General features: G+C 44.5%; 1 protein-coding gene across 1 annotated transcript in view; it reads right to left on the bottom strand.

Annotated features, from left to right (window-relative positions):
• Window positions 1-26,635, bottom strand: part of LOC126474960 (uncharacterized) — a 159,502-nt gene that overhangs the window by 18,475 nt on the left and 114,392 nt on the right. Inside the window, exon 5 of the mRNA XM_050102485.1 lies at window positions 4,215-4,366. Within this exon, the coding sequence (XP_049958442.1) occupies window positions 4,215-4,366 (152 nt within the window). The remainder of the gene's footprint in view (window positions 1-4,214; window positions 4,367-26,635) is intronic.

A 26,635-nucleotide genomic window follows, 5' to 3' on the forward strand; every position in this document is an offset into this window, starting at 1 on the left:
TTGTTTTCGAAGAATCTAACTGTGCAGTTTTAGGGGTTCCACCTGCTTTCATTGACTACTGTAAATAATGTAGCCGACAGATGCACAGTTGCGTTTCACCGTCTTTTACTTTCTCTTTCCACAACCTCCCATATACACATTTAATATGTCCAGTGCTTTATTGTTTAACTTTCCATAAGTCTCATTAATAGTTTGCAGGCGAACCTCCGCATACTGCTACAATAGTTTACTGTTGAAAATCCACGAGCAGTAAAAACCTAACCACAAAGTTCACAGTTCTTGAAGAATATAAAGGTACGTATGGAGCAGACACTGTGTTTTAACATACGGCCTATTGGTGAACATTTATTTCACTGTTAAGTTGATGCGTTATTCTCGTTCTAAGCAGCACAAATTCTTCGTCTGAAACTCGACCATGGACTGACTGTCTCGTGACCAAATATTGGGCCCATCTTCGCAATAATAGGTACCGAAACTACACATTGTTCGAAGTTTAATTTACAGAAATTACAATTAAAACTCAGCTAATTAAATTAACTGAAAACATCGAAAAATTGGTCCTTTTTAACAGTTTCTTGTACTAAAAAATTAGTCCGAATTATTTGTTCAAATCTTGAACTTAACAAATATAGTTACGCAAACAATACTTTTGACGAAACTGGAAATTACTTTGGAATTAGTCAAGGGTTGGCTTTGCTAAAATGTTTTTGAATAGATCCAGATACATACCTTAAGAATACTATTAGTTCGTCTTCCAAATGTTTATAAGTAGTACAAAACTAGTATTTGTTTATACGTCAACAACAGAATTTAAGTAATGAAAAAGTTACTGATTTCATGCTATAAGGAAAGATAGGAATAGCCGAAATAAATTAGAAAATCAATTACATACATAAAAAATTAGATCTGGGATAATATTCTTTAAAACTAAGGGCCAATCTTTCTGTTTTATGAAAATACAGATTATACGTTAATATGTTAACGTTAATTGAGTCAAAATGAAAAATTGAATTTTAGGAAGGCAGATGACAAAACAAGAGGGGAATTAAAATTATCCCAGCTTGCTTCGTCACACAGTGTAGGATACATCGTCAAGTACACTCATATTCAGAGAAAAAGATCACTTTGAACGACCAAAGGTAGCACGTCCATATTGACAGGACATGTACATTAGTATGTTCTACAGTAATGATTAGCATTTGATCGATGTCGGTCAGCGGGTTAAAGGTAAACAATGATATTGCTGCGCAACACCACCTACCGATAAAATGTGCCTGCTCGTCTCACTGGCACTATAAAACGAAGGTAATGGATTAGTGTGACTTGAGCAGACCTGCAGGATGCCTCATAGATGTATGCGCGAACCGTACCATCAAATCAGCGAGATTGAAAGAGGGCGCATGGTTGGCATGAGAGAAAGTGATGCATCCATCCGTGAAATTGCTGCTCGTGTGCGACGAAGTGTTTCGACAGTGCAACGGGAGTGTACGGAATGGTTCACGAAAGGCCTCAGAACACGACGAGATGGGTCAGGACGCAACAGCCAGACCACTCCCCGAGAAGATCGACACATCAGCCGAAAGGCATTGTCGGACAGATCTGAGTCCTCCTCGGCTCTGGTGCGACAGTGGAACAGTGTAACACATCGTACACTATCAGGGGTGACAGACCGTCGCCGTTTGTTACGGCATGGGTTAAGTGCGCGTCGTACACTTCTCCTCCTACCTTTGACGAATGTGAGAGACAAGATGGCAGTGGTGTATGGAACGACGCCGCTGGGGACAGGAACGGCATCAGGTAGTGTTTTTGGAAGATTCCAGGTTCTGTTTGTTTGAAAATGATGACCGAATTTTGGTTCGCCGCAGACAGGCAGAGCGGCATCACAGAGAAGACATACGCCGCCAACTCAAGGCCTCATGGTGTGGGGTGCTATTGGGTACCACCACAAACCACAGTTGAAGCGTGTCCAGGGCTCTGTGACTAGTGTGACCTATGCGAATGCCAACATGAGGCTTGTAACCACACCGTTTCTACGCAACATCCCAGACGCTCTTTTTCAGCAAGACAACGTTCGACCACATGTTGCTGCGCGAACACGTACCTTCGTGATGTCACACGACGTCAGCCTTTTGCCCTGGCCCGCCAGATCATCAGACTTGTCACCAATCGAAAACGTATGTGATATGGCGAAATGACTCAGTGCCAAGAACTTTGGCGCCAGGTGAATGCAGCATTAATGGCTACACTACAGGACGCTATTCGCACCTTATATGCGTCCATGTCCTCGCGCATGGAACAAGTTATCAGGGCCCATGGCGGACTCTGTGCCTTATAGGCAACAGGACACATGTTGAACCGAGGCAACTGAAATGTCGATTGTTTCTGCAGAACACAGTAATGTGCATATCCTGTTAATATCGAAGTCCTATCTCTAGTCTTTCAAGGTGTTCTCTTTTTTTTCCTGAGCATGAGTGTACATCGAATAATGACAAAACTAAGACCCGGGGCAGAAAAATTTGTCCGTAGAGTATCAGTGGATAAAAGGGGATTCTTCAGATTCGGTGACATATATTCCTGTTACATCAGATTGCGCTAGTGACGTACCACTGCGGTACCTCAAGTAGATCTTAAACTATGCAGCAATGGACTCAGTACTAAGGGAGACAAATCTGTATTCAGTTCACCAGAGAACATCATCTGATAATACGAAAAGAAATGAATTTCAGCCGCTATGTTTGTATACCACTATGAGAAAGAACACTGGAATATTACTCTTTGTTCATATGGTACTGTGGATAGAATTTGTACCTCAGATTGACAATGTTGCTTATAAGTAGCAATAATTTCGAAAAATAAAACATAAAAATTTGAAAAATTATATAACCTAGTTCATATGACTACGTACGTGAAAATATGTAGCTAAATTATACTGACAATGTTGTTTGTAAGTAGCAATATTTTCTAAAAATAAAGATAAAGATAAAAATCTGAAAAAAATCATACAACACAGTTCGTATGTCTATACAAGGTATTCCGAAATTCTCGTTACAAACTTCTAGGACTTGTAGAGGGGAGTGAGTAACTAATACATTGAACAGGATCCCATGTCAGGAAACGTACCGTTTCTGTGTTACAACCATTTCAAAAACATGTTAGCAGCGCGGACACTCTTACGAGTAATTTACCATATCAAACAGTGCTGGGAGCAACATCCACTGCTTGCCGGCCGCGGCGGTCTCGCGGTTCTAGGCGCGCAGTCCGGAACCGCGCGACTGCTACGGTCGCAGGTTCGAATCCTGCCTCGGGCATGGATGTGTGTGATGTCCTTAGGTTAGTTAGGTTTAAGTAGTTCTAAGTTCTAGGGGACTGATGACCAGAGATGTTAAGTCCCATAGTGCTCAGAGCCATTTGAACATCCACTGCACTCGCAGTTGCTCGTGTGCTCGTTGACAGGATCTTTTCAACGTGATGCAGTATTGCACTATGGGTGTTGCGGCGTGTCCTTCGAGTACCACAGTCACACCTGCTGATGGTGAAAGTACATCTTTCTCGAAGTCGTTGTTTATTTGTGGGGAAAAGAGTGTGCAGTGGAGTCGGACATTGTGGATAACGACCTTGATTAAGGCGACGAGCAGCTCTTTCACTACCGTGATCTTCGCCATACAGTAGGACGATGTCGGTGCAAACGTGTACTCAACTGTGTTGCTCTAACACACACAGACAGCTCGAACCAGGTTGGAGAGGTAGGACTGACGATCCGACGTAAGTAGCCCGCCTCCCCATAACTACCCTGTTGCATACCTTCCTAGCAAACATGTTTTCAAATGGCTGTAGCACGAAACGTTACGTTTCCAAACATGAGTTCCTATTCAAAATATTATGTATTCACTCCCATCTACAAGTCCTAGAAGTCTGTAACGGGAATTTTCGAACACCCTAAGTATAACGAAAATAGCTATCTAGATAACTTTACCGTAGATAACTTTGGATTTGCCAAATAAAGGGTTGATGTCTAGCAGTGTACAATAGGCTTGTGCATCTATGTGTCATAGGCCTTGACATCGATGAGTTGACCTGAATAGCCTCAGACAGCAGAAACCAGCAAAGTAACGGCCGAGACTGATTGACACTTCTGCGATATTCGAAGGTAGAAATGTTCCCAATCTGTGTCGTTACAAGACTGGAAGGAGACTGGTAGAGGTTGTGGCACTCACGTTGAAGATGTCATCGTAGTTGACAGGACGCCTGCCTCTCCTGGATGCAGCCCCCGAACGCCGCGAGCCCGTGGCCCTCCGGCGGCTGGTGCGGTTGGAGTTGAGCCGCCTATTTCGACTCGGGGCTCTGCGATTACCCTCCATCAGAGCGGCTGCACAGTCCATCACAAAGAAATGGTGTCAACGGTGCGACTCGCTGACAGCAACAATTTTGAGGAAAATTTGTCTACTGGGCAGTTATAATTGAAATGCAGCTACTCACAAATGTCCAGTGTGGGTGTAATATTTTATGGCAGTGAAACTTGGTAGATATGCTAATGCGTTCATGCAGAACTGCATTACCCTTGAAAAATTATTTACAATTTTGGACACCAGGTGAAAATTTGGCGCTGTGCCCTATTCGTATGACGGTATGACATCCATACTGTTCAGCATGTGCCAGAGTTAGTGCTAGTGCTCGTGCAGGGCCACGAGAACTGTCCATCTCGTGGCCAACAGTACGCAAATTTTTGTGGTCTATTTAAGACCCGTTCAAGATTCTGATGGTGCAGAAATTGAAACCTCATGATCCGCAGCAACGTTCCTAACTTGCTCTTCTGTTTCTGGTGCAGATTAAAGTTGGTGACATGCGGCGGCGCAATGTTCTGTGAAGTTACGACGCACATTTTAAACTACAGGGTGCAGTGAACACACAGGGCTGCCAAATTTGTGTTACTGTTAAGCCGCGAGTTGTGCGCAAAGAGCCATTGAACTCGCCATATTTGACTGTTTGATGTGGATTCACGAGCACCTTCATTGTCGGTCCGTTATTCTTTGAAGAGAATACGCCGTTAGGTGTGCCCTGAGGTCTGCACGTTATCGAGACCTCCTTATACAGCATGTGATTCCTGTAACTGTTGTGGAAACCACTGTTTTCATGCAAGATGGGCAACATCTCATGTCGCTCGCCCAGTGAAAGATCTCCTTAATGCAACCTTTAACGAACGTGATATCTCCAGACGTTTTCTAGATGCATGGCCTGCAAGATCACTTGATTTCAGTCCATGTGATTTTTGGCTCGGGGAATACGCAAAAGAACGCGTTTACCAGGGACACGGTCGGTCTCTACCCCGATAGAGATAGGCCAGTAGACAGCAACACGCTGCTCAGATTTCACTGGAATTGCTGCGAGCAACAGCTGATGACTTCGTTTCACGGATGAAGCACCTTCGGTGCTCATATTGAACAAACTGTAAGCGGAGCTTAGTAAATTAAATCAACATTATGCCTTTCTCACGTGTTTCATCTTTTCACCTCACGTCCCGTTCCTAATCCGTTACATATGGAAACATTTCTGTACACCTTTCTAGCATTCACAGCGCCAGGTTTACCCTGGTGATCGAAATCGGAACTATGATTATTGTTTACAGGGTACATAAATCGGTTCCGCATTAACCATAGTTAGTTGCCGTACGATAATTATAGCCCACACTGGACCTATGTGAGTAGCTTCACCGTAATTATAACTTTCCAGTACTATGACTGAGGAAATCACAATAAAACCACGAAGAATTACTAGCTGCAATACAAAGAAATACTCAGGTCGTTGGTCATTGGCTCTTAAAGTGGAGGAAACTACAGAACAATGCAAGATACCATTCATCTCCCTAGAATTCATGAAGATACAGGGGGGATAATCACAAACTTTTAACTATTACCTAGAAAGTATGAAGTTAAGCAATTAATTTTCTTTCCGTTTGTCTACTGAGACGGGTGTTACGATTAATCAAGGAAAACCCCCAGTTGGGAAATGGGGCCAAAAGTAGTTGGTTACTGTCGGGTTGCAATTTGCAATTTCTTTATTGATTACTTCAACCATTAAAAGTCATTTCTTTACCACTTGACCAGGAACAGATCCAAAAAAGCTAGCAGGCATGAGTGCCTTTTCAAAACAATTTACTTTACACTTAACGGCCAAGCCATTTACTTAAAACCGGCTTTGATAAAAATTTGATAACAAATCAAAATTTTCCAAGTAATGAAATTAAAAACTTTACCTTACTGTTAATAGCCAAGCCATTTTACTTAAAGTAGACTTTGATAAAGCATTTAATAACAAAATTGAAGTTTCCAAGTAGTGAAACAAAACATCAATTTGCATACAATTTCGCTACCGAGCATGTAGGTAGCATCTTCTTTTAAATTTTGGCACAACAAGATATTAAATTACAAGGGCTCACTAACAGGGAGACAGAACTAGCATTTTCAAAGGATGCCAAGTAGATTAAAACAATCAAAGCAAAGATACATTCATTCACCTTTTACAATAACTAACAATTTTAAAGCTACATAATTTTTTAAAAAAAAAACAATGAAAGGCAAACTTAACCTTTTTAAACAGTGGCCAAAAACAACCAGAGTAAAATACAACCATTTAACATTTTACAATAACTAACAACTTTAATACCATGTCCTGCCACCAAAATGTCCTGGTATAAAAATAATTAACCGACCGGGTGTAAGGGCGGCCACAATTGCCTCCCGAAGGATGCTCAGGCTAGAAGCGGACGAACAGACCCACAACGCCTCACATTCAGCAATCACATCGACCTCACGCGAGGCCAGGGGAGGAGGAGGAATCAAATCAGGAACCATAATCCCTGCCCAAAAATACACTTCCTCCCAGGTAGTACTAATAAGAAGTCAAAAGATCACTGTCTATAATAACACCGACGACAGGGACAGGAAATCCGAACGCAGGAGGCCACAGGGCAGAAAAAATGTAATCTAAAACAATAATCCCTGCCCAAAAATACGCTCCCTACCGGGCACTACTAATAAGAAGCGGAAAAGATCACTGTCTATAAATACACCGGCGACAGGGACAGGAAGCCCGATCGCAGGAGGCCACAAGGCAGAAAAGACGCTGGTTGGTTCAAATGGCTCTGAGCACTTGCAACTTAACTTCTGAGGTCATCAGTCGCCTAGAACTTAGAACTAATTAAACCTAAGTAACCTAAGGACATCACACACATCCATGCCCGAGGCAGGATTCGAATCTGCGACCGTAGCGGTCGCTCGGTTCCAGACTGTAGCGCCTAGAACCGCACGGCCACTCCGGCCGGCGACGCTGGTTGCACAAACCAAAATTTTTCAGTTAACATCTAAACCTTTAACCAACTTAACTTGCAATTTATCACAGAAACAGCAAGTGAACTCCGATGCAGAGGTTCCTCACACCCGACAGTGTCCATGTCGCCAGCGTACCCAACCGGGCACAGTCAACGCAGCCAATGCTCTGTCACCGGAGCCCTTGTCTTCTCTGCACCCACGGCGGAGAAATACCACTCCTCAGGTTAGGCGAGTTACTAGTCTATCATTCCCGCCTCCAGACGGAAAATTTAAAGACATCCGTTGCCGCTCCCACCAAGTAGTGACTCGGAACCACAGCCGTGGCCCCCGGGTGTTCACAGCAAGAGCTGTGTTCAACTAGACCCACACGTCTCGCACCCCCAGGATAGACAAGGCGGCTTCCCGACACAACAGCCAACTCTCCACCGCCACGCCACGCCACGCCGTGGTCTCACCGTACGACATTCTCTAATTACCGATTTTAAAAACCGACCGACCGACTCGTCACCGCTAGGCAACCAACCAGCCATCCCCCCAAAGATCTTATGCCCTTACACAAGGCTAACAGGAAGCAACGACTCGAAGGTCGATAAGACCAGACACGCCGCCAGAGGGGAATCTCAGCAGAATCGTACGCAGCATAACGGTAAATATGAAAGAATCAATTAACGATGGAATGGAAGAACTCAGAACAATCTTAAGAGCGCTATATATGTTGAGAGCTGACACACGGCTCATCTACAGTCCAGATATACACCAGAACCCTAGCGCCACAGTACTGCAACACATCGCTAGACGAACCAAAACAAAATGGCGAACCCGTCCGTTAAGTGGAATCTGATGCGGTAATCCGTTTCCTGCATTTGAAGCGCAACGCCGCTGCAAAAGTCGATACTGAGGTGGTCGAAGCGAACGGCAACAGTGCACCATCATATGACAGAGAAGTGCAGACGCTTCAGGTGTGGTCAAACAAATGCGAATGAAGAAGAATGAAGTGGCGGACCATCGCTGTGTAAAAGAAACGGGGATCGCAGGAGATGTGGATGTCCTGGTGATCGAAGACCGGTGTGTCAACAATCGAAACGATTGCAGAAAAAGTGAAAATCAGTCATGGATAAATTTTCAACATCTCGCAAGACATTTTGAACGAGGGCAAGACCTGGCCACGGTCATCGTTCGCACCCATTCAAAATACCAGCCGAACCGAGGAAGCAACAGGAATGTTACAACTGGGTCAGGCCAGTTCGGCTGACTTAATAGCCACTTCATCACCATATAAGAGTGCTAGGTAATTCCTATGATCTAGAGATACACGAGCAAAACAGAGCAGTGGGAACGTGGATTCAGAACCGAAAATTACGCAGGGTTTCAACACAGTCCGAATTGCCCACTTACAAGTCGACTTTCTTCTTCTAAAATACACTGCCGGAAAAAAATTAGTACACTCTTTTAGAGGTTTCTAATTCACTCAAGATTTAAAGTGGAAACAGTTCAGATTGAGTAATATTATATTTATAGATCAATAGCACGACCGATTCTGAGGTACTGGTGATGAAACACACATATTAGAACATGTTGTGGCCACCATGGGCGGCAGTGCAGGTGCTGACACTAGCATTCAGTCTATCGTACAGATGACGAATACTGTCCTGGGGGCACATTATGCCGCTCCTGCTCAACCTGTTCATGCAGTTCTGTAAGAGTTGTTGGCTGACGAGTCAAAACGAGTCACTTCCCATCCAATATATCATCCCACAAGTGCTCGTTGGGAGACAAGCCGAGAGATCATGCTGGTCAGGGAAGTTGTTGCACGTCTTGAAGAGCACATTGAGTTTCATGGGCAGCGTGTGAGAGAGCACTATCCTGTTACAACACCACACCACCTTCCCGTTGCAAGAAAGGCAAACGAAAGGGTCTAATAAAATTCCGCATGTACCGAGCACTGGTCAGCGTCCTCTCCAGAAACACCAAAGCTGTACGAGAGTTGTAGCTTATCGCACCCCAGACCATGAGGGTGGAGCCAATGTGTCTTGGACGAATTCACTTTACGAGACAGTACTCTCCAGATCTACGTCATACGCGCAAACGACCATCACTTGCGTGGAGGCAGAATCTGTTTCCATCGTTGAAGACTATGGTGCGTCATTCCATCTTTCAAGTGATCCTCTGACGGCACCAGTCGAGCCGTGGACGTCGATGGTGCGCGTGACTAGAAGATGGGCTAAAGTTGTGTGTGGCCTTAGTCCCACTGCTAATAAGCGATTCGCAACAGTTTGTGTTGACACAGCTCTGCTCAAAAGCCCTCTTACCTATGCTGTGGGAGCTGTACGTTCTGTCACTGCTGCCCTTACAATAAGACGATCCTGGGGAAAGGGGAGGGGGGTTTCTGTGCTGGGTGGACGTACGGAACCTCGTCAACAGGCGTGAGAACATCCACGTGACCACTGATACCAGCATTGTTACAAAACTGACGCAGGATGTACAACTCGTGTGGCAATTTTCGGAAAGAACTATCCCGTCACTCGGAAGGCCAAAATTTGACCTCTTTCAGATTCGCTCAGTTGGCTGTAGGAAGCACGAGTGCATCTCCGTGGCGTGGTTGCCTGCTTGCTTCTCACTTTTGCACCACAACGAGCCTTCTGGCTGTAAACGTTCTCTATTGAGGGATAGACACAGATGACGCTCTGGTAGCTATGCTACTACGAAATCTGTGGACGGACGACGTTGAAACCATTATCAGTACATTTACTATCCCCCAGGTGGCATATGCCGTCATCGGATTAAAATAGACGTCGTCTTTTCAGATGTACTAACTTTTTTCCCCAGCAGATTTGGTGCTTACAAATTATTCTCGCAAGAGGTAAACCGCCAGAGAAACACTCTACAGAAATCCGAGGAGGTCAGAGCGGAACGTCACGGGAAGCTGTTAGAGTCGTCGCTTTTGCTCCTCAACAGCACACCGACCTCTTCTCTTCAGGCCACCGTCACACGTGCTACTTCTTTAGAGTAACAAATTTTGATTTTTCCTCCCGTATGCTTCTGACGTGGCACAGAGAAACTTCTTCGCTTTTTTTTTAGATGAAATGACCATTGGGTGGTAAGCGTTTCCAGAATAATGACGACGTCCTTTCTGTGATGGTACGTTTACAGAACGGCCAAAAGGCAAGTTTCTTCAATCAGGGTCTACATCATTCGGAAATGAACTCTAAGGGAAAAATACATTTGCCGTGCCACGAAGAAGTTGTCCAAATCGGTCACAAACTGATATACATTCAAGTATCGGCGGAACATGCAAAATCGTAAACTTAGGTGGCCGATGGATGAATGCGAGACTTTCCTGCACAGTTTCACCGTGCAGCTGGCAAGGATAGTAAAGAGGGGCATCTCTATAATGGGACATAAAGTCTTTGCGAATTTTATCCCATTTAATCCAGTTGGTCAGTAACTAAGCGTCGCAGACAGGCGCGTGTACATAAACGTAGACGTCAGCATTTGGGAGAGGACGTTTAGCTGAGCTGGAAAAAACCAGTTGAAGTAAACGGCGATTGCTCGACATTTGAATAACAGTGTTGCCTTTTATCGATGATCTTGGCAGGAATGAGGTGAACCATTGTGAACACAGCGACAAGAAGGAAGTGGTCGACTTAGAGGAACGACAGAACGAGAGGACCTAGCAGTCGTCAGAGAGGTATTCAGAGCCCCGGACTCATTATTATCCTCGACCCTAAGTGCAACTGGCGCTTCAGTGACCACAAGGACCGTTACTAGGCGGCTCACAGAAAGGACGCTGAGCTCACGGCACACCTTGCGCCGACTACCAGTGACCTCTGTACACCAAGAAGCCCGTTTGCAGCAGTGTAGGGCACATTCGGCGTGGAATCTCATTTACTGCAGTAGAAATGTCTTCAGTGATGAGTCCCGCTTTGAGACGAGCCCAGATGATCAGCGAAGACGTGTCTGACGACTGCCTGGACAGCGGTGGGAAGCCTGTCGAAATAACGCCCGCCGTACGGCACGACAACCAGGAATAATGGTCTAGGGTGTCATTTCACTTCATAACAGAATCACTTTGGTTTTTATCCGCGGCATGCTTACAGAACAGCGGTACGTCGACGATGTTCCACGTCCCGTTTTGTTGCCTTCATGACAAGCTGTCCTGGGCTTACAGTTCAGTAAGATAATGCCAGCCCGCACTCGGTGAGAGTTTCTACTTATCGTCTTCGTGCTTGCCAAACCCGATCATGACCAGCCAAGCCGAATAAGTGTTCACAAGGGCCAGAGATGGATCAACGTGTTACTCACAAGATCAGCTTGTGAAGCTTGTTATCTTCAACAAACCATCCAATTTTTCCGAATCATTTGTTTGTCTGCAAATGTACATCACATTACCGATTTCCGTCCCATTCGGATAATTCTTTCGTGGTGAGTGACTTTTTGGTCTAAGAGTGTATACGTCTCATTGAATGTTGAAAATATAGAGAAGCATCAACACCTTGTTTCCTTGTTGGAGTGATAATTAAACCTTTAATACTAGTGTGTAAGCACATTAGTAGGTGTGCTGCAACTAAGTGGGGGGGGGGGGGGGGGTGGGATTTTTAACACTCTTCAGTAGCACCATGTTTCAAATGGATCCAGTTACCAGCCGGCCGCGGTGGTCTCGCGGTTCTAGGCGCGCAGTCCGGAACCGTGCGACTGCTACGGTCGCAGGTTCGAATCCTGCCTCGGGCATGGATGTGTTTGATGTCCTTAGGTTAGTTAGGTTTAAGTAGTTCTAAGTTCTAGGGGACTGATGACCACAGCAGTTGAGTCCCATAGTGCTCCGAGCCATTTGAACCATTTGATCCAGTTACCAATGGTTCTGCCACCTTAATATCTCTAACATTCGGAAATTCTGAAAAACCTATTCTGCAGTGTCACAATGACGTTCAGCGGTGAGTGTACAATGTTCAAAGATTTGGAGGTTAGTACGTCTATGCAACATTATGTCTCCCCACACCATAGCAGCTGGACCAGCAAAACGATCATATTCGACAATGTCCCTGGGTACATGCGTGCTCCCACCGCTCACCATATGAGGGTACGTCCAGCGGTGACACATCATGCGAAAGTAACCTTCATCCTTAAGGTTTGTACACCAGTGTAATACGAAATTAGTGATTAACTTAGACACTGCTCTATAGTAATTGGTCTAGAAGCACTTTAAGCAGCAGAATATTCCACTCAAAACAAAAAGGCGGAACTGGAAGCACTGGAAAGAGCACAGAGAAAAATAGTAAAGAAAATTTTGGGTCCTGTTAAAGAGGCAAAAGAAATACAAAAGTCGTCAAAATAATGAACTTTACGCACACTTGGTTTTGACGAAATTACAGACATGATTAAGAAAAGAATAATATCTTTCTATGGCTGCATCCAAAGGATGAGTCCAAACACATTGACAAAATTACTCTTCACTTATCTCGGTCAATTGCGTGGTGTAAAGAAACTGTGACGTAGACGAACGTCGAACTACCCCACAAGATATTCTGGAACGGCTGCCACTCAGAAAGAAATTGCAAGATTACAAAAGTTTCCATGAATAATCCATGAAGAGGACTGGAGACACTTGGACTGAGGAAAGACGGAAGAAAATCGAGAAATTATTAGAGAAATGTGTAAGGAAAGAAACGAGAAAAGATAGCCCATAGTGGCTCATACCCAAGGAAGATGAAAGAAACAGATTGTAATTACGATCGCGATAATGAATTACAACGGCAAAATCCGTCCTGGAAGTAACACCAACAGGCTTCACTAGATCTTGGGATAAGCGAAAGCTCAAGTTTGGGGCTGAATTGTGATCGCAGTTTCTATTTATTTATTTATTTATTTACCACCCGCCGTTGTTACGTATGACGTGGTCTCTAGAATTTTTATTTTTAAAATCCATAGTTCCCAATGAACCACAGACCTTGCCGTCGGTGGGGTGGCTTGCATGCATCAGCGATCCAGATGGCTGTACCATAGGTGTGTTAAGGGGCGGGACAAACGTATAGTTCCTGGAGAGAGGCAGCAGCTTTTTCAGTAGCTGCAGGGACAAGTTTGGACGACTGACTGATATGGCCTTGTAACAGCAACGAAAATGGCCTTGCTGTGCTGCTACTGTGAATCGATGAAAGCAAGGAGAAACTACAGCCGTAATTTTTACCGAGAGCACGCGGCTCTACTGTATATTTAAATGACGATGGCGTCCTCTTGGGCAAAATATTCCAGAGGTAAAATAGTCCCCCATTCGGATATCCTGGCGGGAACTACTCAGGAGGATGTCGTCATCAGGAGAAACAAAACTGGCATTCTAGGAACCGGAGCGTGGAATGTTAAATCCCTTAATCGGACAGGTAAGTTAGAAAACTTAAAACGGGATATGGATAGGTTGAAGATAGGTGCAGTGGGAATTAGTGATGTTGGATGGCAGGAGGAACTGGACTTCCGGAAAGTGAATTCGGGACTACAAATACAAAGTCACATAGGGGTAATGCAGCAGTGGATTTAATAATGAATAAGAAAATAGGAATGCGGGTAAGCTACTATTAACAGATTAGCGAACGCATTATCATAGCCAAGGTAGACACGAAGCTCACACCTACCGAAGTACTACAGTTTATATGCCAACTAGGTCCGCAGGTGATGAAAAGATTGAAGAAGTGTATGATGAGATAAAAGAAATTATTCAGATAGTTAACGCAAATGAAAATTTAATTGTGATTGGAGATTGGAATTCGACAGTAGGAAAAGGAAGAGAAGGGAAAATAGCAGGGGAATATGGACCGTCGGAAATTTTTAAAGAGGATGCCGCCCGCTAGAATTTCACACAGAGCATAATTTAATCATCACAATCACTTGGTTTAAGAATCATGAAAGAAGGTTACATACATTGAAGGGACCTGGAGACACCGAAAGATTTCAGATTTAGTATATATTGGTAAGACAGAGATTTAGGAATGAGAATTTAAACTGTAAGACATTTCCGGGAGAGATGTGGTCTCTGAGCACAATTTATTGGTTACGAAATGAAATTAAAACTGAAGAAATTGACAAAAGATAGGGAATTAAGGAGATGGGACTTTAATAATTTGAAAGAATCAGAGACTGTTGAGAGTTTCATAGGAAAGTTTGGGCAACGGTTGACTACAAGGGAAAAGAAAACAGTAGAAGACGAATGCGTAGCTTCGAGATATGAAATAGTGAAGACAGCAGAGAATCAAATAGGTACAATGACCTATCAGAAGTCCTTGTACAGGATGTCCCAGCTATCTTGTCCACCCAAAATATCTCTGGAACAATAACAGCTATTGGAAAACGACTTTCACCGGTATCAATGTAGGGCTGGGGCCCATGAATGTACATACACTCCTGGAAATTGAAATAAGAACACCGTGAATTCATTGTCCCAGGAAGGGGAAACTTTATTGACACATTCCTGGGGTCAGATACATCACATGATCACACTGACAGAACCACAGGCACATAGACACAGGCAACAGAGCATGCACAATGTCGGCACTAGTACAGTGTATATCCACCTTTCGCAGCAATGCAGGCTGCTATTCTCCCATGGAGACGATCGTAGAGATGCTGGATGTAGTCCTGTGGAACGGCTTGCCATGCCATTTCCACCTGGCGCCTCAGTTGGACCAGCGTTCGTGCTGGACGTGCAGACCGCGTGAGACGACTCTTCATCCAGTCCCAAACATGCTCAATGGGGGACAGATCCGGAGATCTTGCTGGCCAGGGTACTTGACTTACACCTTCTAGAGCACGTTGGGTGGCACGGGATACATGCAGACGTGCATTGTCCTGTTGGAACAGCAAGTTCCCTTGCCGGTCTAGGAATGGTAGAAGGATGGGTTCGATGACGGTTTGGATGTACCGTGCACTATTCAGTGTCCCCTCGACGATCACCAGTGGTGTACGGCCAGTGTAGGAGATCGCTCCCCACACCATGATGCCGGGTGTTGGCCCTGTGTGCCTCGGTCGTATGCAGTCCTGATTGTGGCGCTCACCTGCACGGCGCCAAACACGCATACGACCATCATTGGCACCAAGGCAGAAGCGACTCTCATCGCTGAAGACGACACGTCTCCATTCGTCCCTCCATTCACGCCTGTCGCGACACCACTGGAGGCGGGCTGCACGATGTTGGGGCGTGAGCGGAAGACGGCCTAACGGTGTGCGGGACCGTAGCCCAGCTTCATGGAGACGGTTGCGAATGGTCCTCGCCGATACCCCAGGAGCAACAGTGTCCCTAATTTGCTGGGAAGTGGCGGTGCGGTCCCCTACGGCACTGCGTAGGATCCTACGGTCTTGGCGTGCATCCGTGCGTCGCTGCTGTCCGGTCCCAGGTCGACGGGCACGTGCACCTTCCGCCGACCACTGGCGACAACATCGATGTACTGTGGAGACCTCACGCCCCACGTGTTGAGCAATTCGGCGGTACGTCCACCCGGCCTCCCGCATGCCCACTATACGCCCTCGCTAAAAGTCCGTCAACTGCACATACGGTTCACGTCCACGCTGTCGCGGCATGCTACCAGTGTTAAAGACTGCGATGGAGATCCGTATGCCACGGCAAACTGGCTGACACTGACGGCGGCGGTGCACAAATGCTGCGCAGCTAGCGCCATTCGACGGCCAACACCGCGGTTCCTGGTGTGTCCGCTGTGCTGTGCGTGTGATCATTGCTTGTACAGCCCTCTCGCAGTGTCCGGAGCAAGCATGGTGGGTCTGACACACCGGTGTCAATGTGTTCTTTTTTCCATTTCCAGGAGTGTATTTGGAAACATTCTAAAACGAAATCATATGTGTTTTTTTAACACAAACTTACGTTTTTTTAAATGGACCTCCAATATTTTTTCTTCAGCAATCCATAGCATGACAAATCAAATACACAATAGCGTTGATTGCATCGCAATATTCCCATTACATCCCGAGATATTAAGACGTGAAGTTGACGCTTGAAACACCCGACATGCGCTGCTAGCGCACATCCTGAGGCTCAGGCGTGAACCCCATGCTGCCCGTAATCGTGATGTGATTGACATGCGTAATCACACTTCCATACTTATCAAGAGGTCCGAAACGAATAATACGGTCTGCTGCCATCCTACATTAACGTCGTACATTCCAGCAGGTATTTATCCCATAGGCTAGGGGTGATGCGGTTCTGTTACATATCTGTGTACCGCAACTTTAGTCACAAAATTAACTTCGCCTATCGTTAATTCTTTACTAAAAAGGTAATTCCGTTCAACGTTAAAACTTTACTTTACTGTAGATCTAGCGCAAGTGACAGTTAATCATTCACTCGTAATAGTAAAATTCATGTTGATGGTTTTAGTGAAACGAGCAAGTGGACTAAAAGTTTTGCCGTTGTTTAGGTAAAAATGTTTTGATTTGGGAAGTTCAGGTAGGACATAGAAGATGAATGTAAACATGTTTAACCAATTAGTTTTATTATCACATAATTATCAATGCTATGTTTATCTAATGCGTTAAATGACAAATTGTTGGAAACAAATGTTTCTTAACATCACTGGGTAAAATGGCCCTTTGTAGAAACTTCCGCTGTGATACCAGCACTACATACTAAACATAGCGTTCACATCTCATGCTCAAAGTGATGCCCATTGGCTTGCATACATAGGGTCACTCTGCGGATAAAGGATGCCCTACTTCGTGCTACTGTTTCCTCTTTGATGGCTGTACAAGCATCGATAATGCGTTGCTTCATGTCCTCTGGTGTTGTTGGTTCATGTTGGTAAACAGCATCCTTCACTGCTCCCCAAAGAAAATAATCCAGCGGTGTAAGGTCCGGAGATCGGGCAGGCCACCTAACTGGGCCACCTCGTCCAATCCACCTACCAGGGAACTTACGGTTCAGAAGTCGTAGTGCTCGTAAGGCGTTATGTGCAGGGCATCCGTCATGCTGATACCACATGACCATTCTCCGGTTCAGAGGTACGGTGGCCAAGAGAACAGGAAGATTGTGTCCTATAAATCTGGAATATTGTCTGCCATTTTGGATGCCATTTATAAAGGAAGGTCCGATAATGGTATCTCCAATACTCCCACACCAAACATTAACTTTCCACGGACGTTGATGCTCTACCTGACGGAGCCATTTTGGATTGTCTGCGGACAAATAATGGATATTCCTCATATTGACAATTCCTTTGTAGGAGAATGATGCCTCGTCGATAAAGAGAACATCTGCAAAAAAATTTGGATTAGTCAGAAGTTTTTACTGAGCCCACTGACAAAATGTTACCCTATTGCGGAAGTCATTTCCATGAAGATCTTGGTGTAAATGAACATGGTAAGGGTGAAATTTATGACGTTTAAGAATACGCTGTGCACTTGATTTCGACACACCAACTTCACGTTAAATTTGACGTGTGCTGATTTGAGGATTCACAGCTATGGTAGCGAGCACAGCAACTTCAGCACGTTCATCTGTGCGTGTTCTAGGACGATGTCGAGGTCTTGGATTTAAGCTTCCCGTTTGACGTAGACGAGATGTGAGACGACTAAACATCCGGCGCGAAGGCGATGGCTTGTCAGGGAATCGTCTTCTGTACAGTCGTTCTGCCTGAACAGCATTTCATCCACCTACAACAGGGTACAGTACAAGTATGTAGAGTAGGGTAGAAAACAGACATATTAACTTAATAATCATAATGTTCGCTAACAGTACTATCAAAAAACAAGCAATCTCATAACGTATTTCCCGTCAACGTACATTCTCCATAGATCAGCAGCATTTCTACCATATCTTCATGTGTGTACATTATACTGTACAGTATAAGTTCCACAACACAACGTTTATTCACAATGTGTACTACCTCCGTGCCGTCACTAGATTACTCTGATGCACGACTACACTGGCAAGCGGTGTACTGCACGCCAAAGCAACAACAAATGGGATGCTCGGAGGGTGGTGGAGTACAGGAGTTTGCATAGGTCGCAAATCATAAGCCAGGCGAAGTGGTAACTGTGGCAGTAGTGGGAACTACGTTGGACACTTGACTAAGTAGAGCCAGGCCCTGCGCGACAGGCACAATGGGTCATATAACGCATTATATAAACCTTATTTTGGGTGTGCAAGATAAATAAGACAACCTGACGGGTGTACACCGATCGGTACTGGTTCATATTGTGTAGGTAGATACGTAAAACGTGCAAGAGGGAAACCATTATGTGCTTATGAGAGTTGATGGCAGCAGACCGTATTATTCGTTTCGGACCTCTTGATGAGTATGGTGGTGTGATTACACATGTCAATCACATCGCGATTACGGGCAGCATGGGGTTCACGCCTGAGCCTCAGGACGTGCGCTAGCAGCGCATGTCGGGTGTTTCAAGCGTCAACTTCTCATCTCAATATCTTGAGATGTAATGGGAATATTGCGATACAATCAACGCCATTGTGTATGTGCTTTGTCATGCTATAGATTGCTGAAGAAAAAATAGTGGAGGTCCATTTAAGAAAACATAAGTTTGTGTTAAAAAACACATATGCTTTCGTTTTAGAATGTTTCCAAATATGTACATTCATGGGCACCAGCCCTACATTGATACCGGTGAAAGTCGTTTTCCAAAAGCTGTTATTGTTCCAGAGATATTTTGGGTGGACAAGATAGCTGGGACACCCTGTGTAATACAGGAGACACTGAATTTAACTGATAAAAGGAAAAAATATAAAAATTCATCAAATGAAGTAGGCGAAAGGGAATAGAAATGTCTAAAAAATGAGACTGAAAGTAAGTGCAAAGTGGCTAAGCAGGAATGACTAAAGGACAAATATAAAGATTTAGAGGTAGTTTTCACTAGGGGAAAGTGGATACCACCTATAGAAGATTTTTGGATAAAAGAGAAGCAGCTATATGAATATCAAGAGCTCAGAGGCAAAACGGATCCTAAGCAAAGAAGAGAAAGCTGAAAGGTGGAAGGAATATATTCAGGGCTATACAAGGGAGACGAACACCGAGACAATGTTATAAAAATGGAAGAGGACGTAGAGGAAGACGAGATGGAAGATATGATACTTCGAGAAGAATTTGATGGAGCACTGAAAGATATAAGTCGAAATAAGGCCTCTGTAAAAGATGGCATTTCGTCAGAACTACAGAACTACTGACAGTATTGGGAGAGCTAGCCATGACAACCTTTTCCATCTGGTGTGTAAGATGTATGAAACAGACGAAGAAGAATATAATAATTATAATTCCAAAGATAACGACTAATGACAGGAGGGAAAATTACTGAAGTATCAGTTTAATAAGTCATATTTGCAAAATACAAACACAAATTCCTTACAGAAGTCTGCAAACTATGGTAGAAGTCAACATGCGGGAAGATCAGTTTGGATTTCGACGAAATGTAAGAACACGTGACCCTACAACCTATGTTAGAAGATATGTTAAGGAAAGGCAGACCTACGTTAATAGCATTGTACACTTCGAAAGGCGTTTGACAGTGTTGACTGGAATACTGTTTTTGAAATTCTAAAAGTAGAAGGGGTAAAAGTACAGGGACTGAAAGGCTATTTACAACTTGTACAGAAACCAGACGGCAGTTGTAAGAGGCGTCAGGCATGAAAGGGAAGCAGTAGTTGAGATGGGAGTGAGACAAGGTTGTAGCCTATCCCCAATGTTATTCAATTCATATATTGATCAAGGAGAAAAGGAAGCCAAAGAAAGATTTGGAGTGGGAATCGAAGTTCAGGAAAAGAAACAAAAACCTTGAGGTTGGTCGATAACATTGTCATTCTGTGACAGACAGTAAAGGACTTGGAAGAGCAGCCAAATGGAATGGACAGTGTCTTGAAAGAAGGACGTAGAATTAACATCCACAAAAGCTAGACAAGTATAATGGAATGTAGTCAGAATAAACCAGGGGATGACGAGGGCATTAGATTAGGGAACAGGGCAGCTAAAGTAGTAGATGAGTTTTGCTATTTGGGCAGCAAAGTAACTGATGATGGCCAAAATAGAGAGGATTTAAAATGTAGACTTGCAACGTCCAGAATAGCGTTCCTGAAGAAGAGAAATTTGTTAACATCGAATATAAATTTAAGTTAAGACATTTTTTCTGAAAGTCTTTGACTGGACTGTAGCCACATATGAGGGTGAAACATTGACAATAAACAGTTTAGACGAGAAGAGAATGGGAACTTTTGAAATATAGTGCTAAAGAAGATTGCTGAAGAGTAGGTGGATAGATCACGTAACTATGAGGAGGTGCTAAATAAAGCGGGAGAGCGGGGTACAAGAAATTTTTGGCACAACTTGACTAAAAGAGCGATCGGTTGACAGGACACATTCTGAGATATCAAAGGATCACCAATTTAGTACCGGAGGGAAGCGTGTGGGGTAAAGATCGTAGAGGGAGACCAAGAGATGAATACAGTGAACAGATTTAGAAGGATGTAGGTTGCAGTAGTTATTCGGATGTAAAGAGGTTTGCACTGGGTAGACTACCATGGAGAGCTGCATCAAGGCAATGTTTGGACTGAAGACCATAACAACAACATTGTATTATAAAAGCTAAGACATGTCTTTGAGATCGTACCGACAGAGGCCGCTAGATCAAGGGTTATCGAAGGACTGTGCGGAACATGAAATTACTTGAGCTGTGTCCTAAGCTGTTCGAGCCATTCGAGTCGTGCTCTAGCACAGCACTACTTTTACAGAGGTCCACCAGCTCTAACTGTTGCATGTGATCTGTTTGATCCTGTACCACACACACACTTTCAGCATGTCTGTGGTCAAGTGGAGGAAAGACGCCTCCAGATGCGCCTGAGAACCTACCAGCAAGTTAGTGATTTCCTGACAGCCCACATGCCCTATTGCTGCTGTAGGAAAAGCACTGAGTGTCCACTGTGCTCTGTTATGTAGTGCTTACAAGATCACACAACTTGACTATGTATCTTTAAAACTTTGGAACATAGACATATTGAGAAGGAAACAGTACTTGTCTACACAGTCCAGACACATGAACGTGACCACCGCCTATGTTCGACGTCAACACGCAGTAATCACTCACAGACTGTTCGTGGCAGCACTAGGAGAGAATGGTATATAAAGCGTGTGAGGAGGACGCGGAAAACAGTGCAGTCGTTGTCTTGATGCCCAATAGAGCTATTTATCTGACGTCAGAAACGGCATATCTTCGGCTTTAGGGCCAAGGGTGTCAGTATTTTCGAAACGGCAAAGTTTATGAACTGTTCGTGTGCCGCCATGGTTAAAGTACACCGTCAAGGCGCTATCCGCAGAGGCAATATGTGGCAAGTGTGAACGACGGCTGTGCAGATGTGTACGGGCGAATAGACGAGTAGCTGTTGGAAACTCACCGCCCAGATGAACCAAGAGGCTAGCAACAGTGTCTTCTCAACCACCATTCAGCGCCCACCTGTTGATCCGTGTTCGTCGGCGACGACTGAAAGACCTGAGTCGAAACAAGGCCCCGGGAGTAGACAACATTACATTAGAACTACTGACGGCCTTGGGAGAGCCAGTCCTGACAAAACTCTACCATCTGGTGAGCAAGATGTATGAGACAGGCGAAATACTCTCAGACTTCAAGAAGAATATAGTAATTCCAATCCCAATAGACGGGCGAATAGACGAGTAGCTGTTGGAAACTCACCGCCCAGATGAACCAAGAGGCTAGCAACAGTGTCTTCTCAACCACCATTCAGCGCCCACCTGTGGATCCGTGTTCATCGGCGACGACTGAAAGACCTGAGTCGAAACAAGGCCCCGGGAGTAGACAACATTCCATTAGAACTACTGACGGCCTTGGGAGAGCCAGTTCTGACAAGACTCTACCATCTGGTGAGCAAGATGTATGAGACAGGCGAAATACTCTCAGACTTCAAGAAGAATATAGTAATTCCAATCCCAATAGACGGGCGAATAGACGAGTAGCTGTTGGAAACTCACCGCCCAGAAGAACCAAGAGGCTAGCAACAGTGTCTTCTCAACCACCATTCAGCGCCCACCTGTGGATCCGTGTTCATCGGCGACGACTGAAAGACCTGAGTCGAAACAAGGCCCTGGGAGTAGACAACATTCCATTAGAACTACTGACGGCCTTGGGAGAGCCAGTCCTGGCAAAACTCTACCATCTGGTGAGCAAGATGTATGAGACAGGCGAAATACTCTCAGACTTCAAGAAGAATATAGTAATTCCAATCCCAAAGAAAGCAGGTGTTGACAGATATGAAAATTACCGAACTCACAGCTGCAAAATACTAACGCGAATTCTTTACAGACAAATGGAAAAACTGGTTGAAGCCGACCTCGGGGAAGATCAGTTTGGGTTCCGTAGAAATGTTGGAACACGTGAGGCAATACTGACCTTACGACTTATCTTAGAAGAAAGATTAAGGAAAGGCAAACCTACGTTTCTAGCATTTGTAGACTTAGAGAAAGCTTTTGACAATGTTGATTGGAGTACTCTCTTTCAAATTCTAAAGGTGGCAGGGGTAAAATACAGGGAGCGAAAGGCTATTTACAATTTGTACAGAAACCAGATGGCAGTCATAAGAGTCGAGGGACATAAAAGGGAAGCAGTGGTTGGGAAGGGAGTGAGACAGGGTTGTAGCCTGTCCCCGATGATATTCAATGTGTATATTGAGCAAGCAGTAAAGGAAATAAAAGAAAAATTCGGATTAGGTATTAAAATCCATGGAGAAGAAATAAAATTTTTGAGGTTCGCCGATGACATTGTAATTCTATCAGAGACAGCAAAGGCCTTGGAAGAGCAGTTGAGCGGAATGGACAGTGTCTTTAAAGGAGGATATAAGATGAACATCAACAAAAGCAAAACGAGGATAATGGAATGTGGTCGAATTAAGTCGGGTGATGCTGAGGGAATTAGATTAGGAAATGAGACACTTAAAGTAGTAAAGGAGTTTTGCTATTTGGGGAGCAAAATAACAGATGATGGTCGAAGTAGAGAAGATATAAAATGTAGACTGGCAATGGCAAGGAAAGCGTTTCTGAAGAAGAGAAATTTGTTAACATCGAGTATAGATTTAAGTGTCAGGAAGTCGTTTCTGAAAGTATTTGTATGGAGTGTAGCCATGTATGGAAGTGAAACATGGACGATAAATAGTTTGGACAAGAAGAGAATAGAAGCTTTCGAAATGTGGTGCTACAGAAGAATGCTGAAGATTAGATGGATAGATCACATAACTAATGATGAAGTATTGAATAGAATTGGGGAGAAGAGGAGTTTGTGGCACAACTTGACAAGAAGAAGGGACCGGTTGGTAGGACATGCTCTGAGGCATCAAGGGATCACAAATTTAGCATTGGAGGGCAGCGTGGAGGGTAAAAATCGTAGAGGGAGACCAAGAGATGGAATACACTAAGCAGATTCAGAAGGATGTGGTTTGCAGTAAGTACTGGGAGACGAAGAAGCTTGCACAGGATACGGTAGCATGGAGAGCTGCATCAAACCAGTCTGTGGACTGAAGACCACAACAACAACAACCGCGACAGATGAATCACGTTTTATGCTCTACCGGTCACATTGCCTTTGGCGTGTACAGCGTGAAACATCTGAAAACAAACACTCCGCAATCTGCCTGCAGGAACCCTACGCAACAACCCAGGGTAAACTGACAAATTTGTCCTGGGACGCTGTCGCAATATCTGACAGTCAGAATTGCAAGGCTGCCCACGATAAAGATCTCGCAGCTGTGCAACAGTCATCTGGCCACTGCAGGGCTAACTAAAGGAGGAGATACGTGGGTGATTGCGTAACTGTACGCACAGTATAGCGATGATATAGCACCATATATAAAAATGATTAAGGACATAGCTTTGTACTCTAGACATAAGAATCTAATTGTATGTGTAGACATTATCGCCAGATCCACACTATGGCACTCTAACAAAACAGATGACAGGGGACGAAAAGTCAATGACGCCATACAGGAGACACAACTATACATCATAAACGAGGACGGACCTACACCTACCTACAGAGAAGCAGGCGGATCCAGTGGCAAAATCGACATTACCACAATGAACGATAAAGCACTAGGACGGTTACAAAGATGGACCATACACGACTCTCTGACTACAAGCGACCAAAACATAATTGATATCAAACTCACTGCAAACAATAAGCACACTAAATACAACACAACACATTTCAGTTTCAAAAGGGCGAATTGTATTAGACTACAACAAATGGTTCAAGATGAAAATATACAGAACATACAGGGAAGCGTGGACTATAGGGCACATAAACTTACAGAAATAATACAAAAAGCCCAAGAATCAGCAATACCTAAGATGACAACCAGCAAAGAACGGGTAACTCCATGGTCAGACGAACTAACCAGACTAAAAAGGGACATAACAAGAAAGAGAAAACCATATTAGAGAACCTGTATACAAAGAGACAGACCAATAAGATTGGCTGCATACAGGGAAGCTAAACCTTGTTGCAAACCAGACAACAACAATGGGAAAGCTACGTGACCACACATACTCAACAAAACATCCGGGGGAACAATACAAAATATTGACAGACAAAATTAAGACCCCATTGGCACTAGGCACGCTACGGCAGGGTGGCGGTACGATGACAATGGGGTGGAGAAACACAGCACAACATCTGCTGAACAAACTCCTCCCAGAGGACGTCTCGACACAGACACACAGGAACATACTAAGGAGCGAATTACGCGAACCATATAACACAATTACTGTCACCTGTCCCTTTGCGCACGAGGAAGTTGCGTTACCGATAAGAGAACCAAAAAATAAGAAAGCACCCGGACCGGATCGGATCCATGCAGAGGTGCTTAAGAGGCTAGCACCACAGATTACCCCTTACTTAACAGAACTACTAAATGACGCCTTACGGCTAGGCTGCGTACCGACAATCTGGTAAACCTCAAGCGCAGTTATTATACGTAAATCAGCATACAGAGATCCATCAGATCCTAAATCATACAGACCAATGTGTCTAATAAATATCATGGCAAAAGTCCAAGAGAGGCTACTGTTTGAGCGCTTGCAGACTCACAGAGCCGTACTTGGATTTGGAATAGGCAAAAGCATTGATGATGCAATTAACAGAGCTCTCGAAATTACACAAAATACAGACAACAAATACTCATTGGCAATTATGATTGACATCGCAAAGGCTTTTGACAACCTGTGGTGGCCAGCTTTGTTTCTGAGGTTACGCCAGATGGAAGTACCCGCAGCCCTATACAATAGCCTATTAGACTACTGCAGGGATAGAATAGTGGAATGGCGTGTGAACAACCAGAAAGTAATAAGGAAAATTACCAAAGGTTGTCCCCAGGGTTCGATCTCTGGGCCCATCTTCTGGGACATAATCTGTGAACCCCTCCTGCAACTGCTGGATGGGGACAGTAGGACAGATGGAGTTGTCGCATACGCAGACGACCTGCTTGTGGTCATCTCAGCAAACACAAGAACCCAGCCAGAGGAGAAGGCGAGTGGCACATTGCAAACAATAACACAATGGTGCAACACAAACAAGCTCAAGATAGTGGGTAACAAAACAACATACACGCTTCTGGAAGGTCAATTATCGCAAGCCATCAGTCAAAATAGAGGAAAACAACATAAAAAGAACGAGAGTAGTCCACTACTTGGGCGTACACATAGATGAAAAGCTGAACTTCCATGAACACTTTAGAATATCAACAGACAAGGCAGAAAAAATATTGCACAAACTGGCAAGGATAAATTCAAAATGGTTCAAATGGCTCTGAGCACTATGGGACTTAACATGTATGGTCATCAGTCCCCTAGAACTTAGAACTACTTAAACCTAACTAACCTAAGGACATCACACAACACCCAGCCATCACGAGGCAGAGAAAATCCCTGATCCCGCCGGGAATCGAACCCGGGAACCTGGTCGTGGGAAGCGAGAACGCTACCGCACGACCACGAGATGCGGGCAACGATAAATTCAAGACAATACAGACTCTTTTGTCAGTTACACGAAACTACCACTGCGCACTCTTCGAATCAGTACTACGTTTTGCGGCCAGTACATGGGCGCACAGACTCAACCTCGTCACAAACAGAACAGCGGCTAGGCGAGGACAGAGAAGCGTCGTAATGCGACTATCTGGAGCATTTGGTACGACATCCATCAAAGCGCTGTGTGTAGTGCTTGGAATCTTCCCGATAGATATAACAATTAGGCATCGGGCTACACTGTACTGGTTAAAGATGGGCAGACAGGCTAATATAATAACTGGTTCTCCGCTG

The sequence above is a fragment of the Schistocerca serialis genome, chromosome 4 (assembly GCF_023864345.2).
Source record: "Schistocerca serialis cubense isolate TAMUIC-IGC-003099 chromosome 4, iqSchSeri2.2, whole genome shotgun sequence".
NCBI lineage: Eukaryota > Metazoa > Arthropoda > Insecta > Orthoptera > Acrididae > Schistocerca > Schistocerca serialis.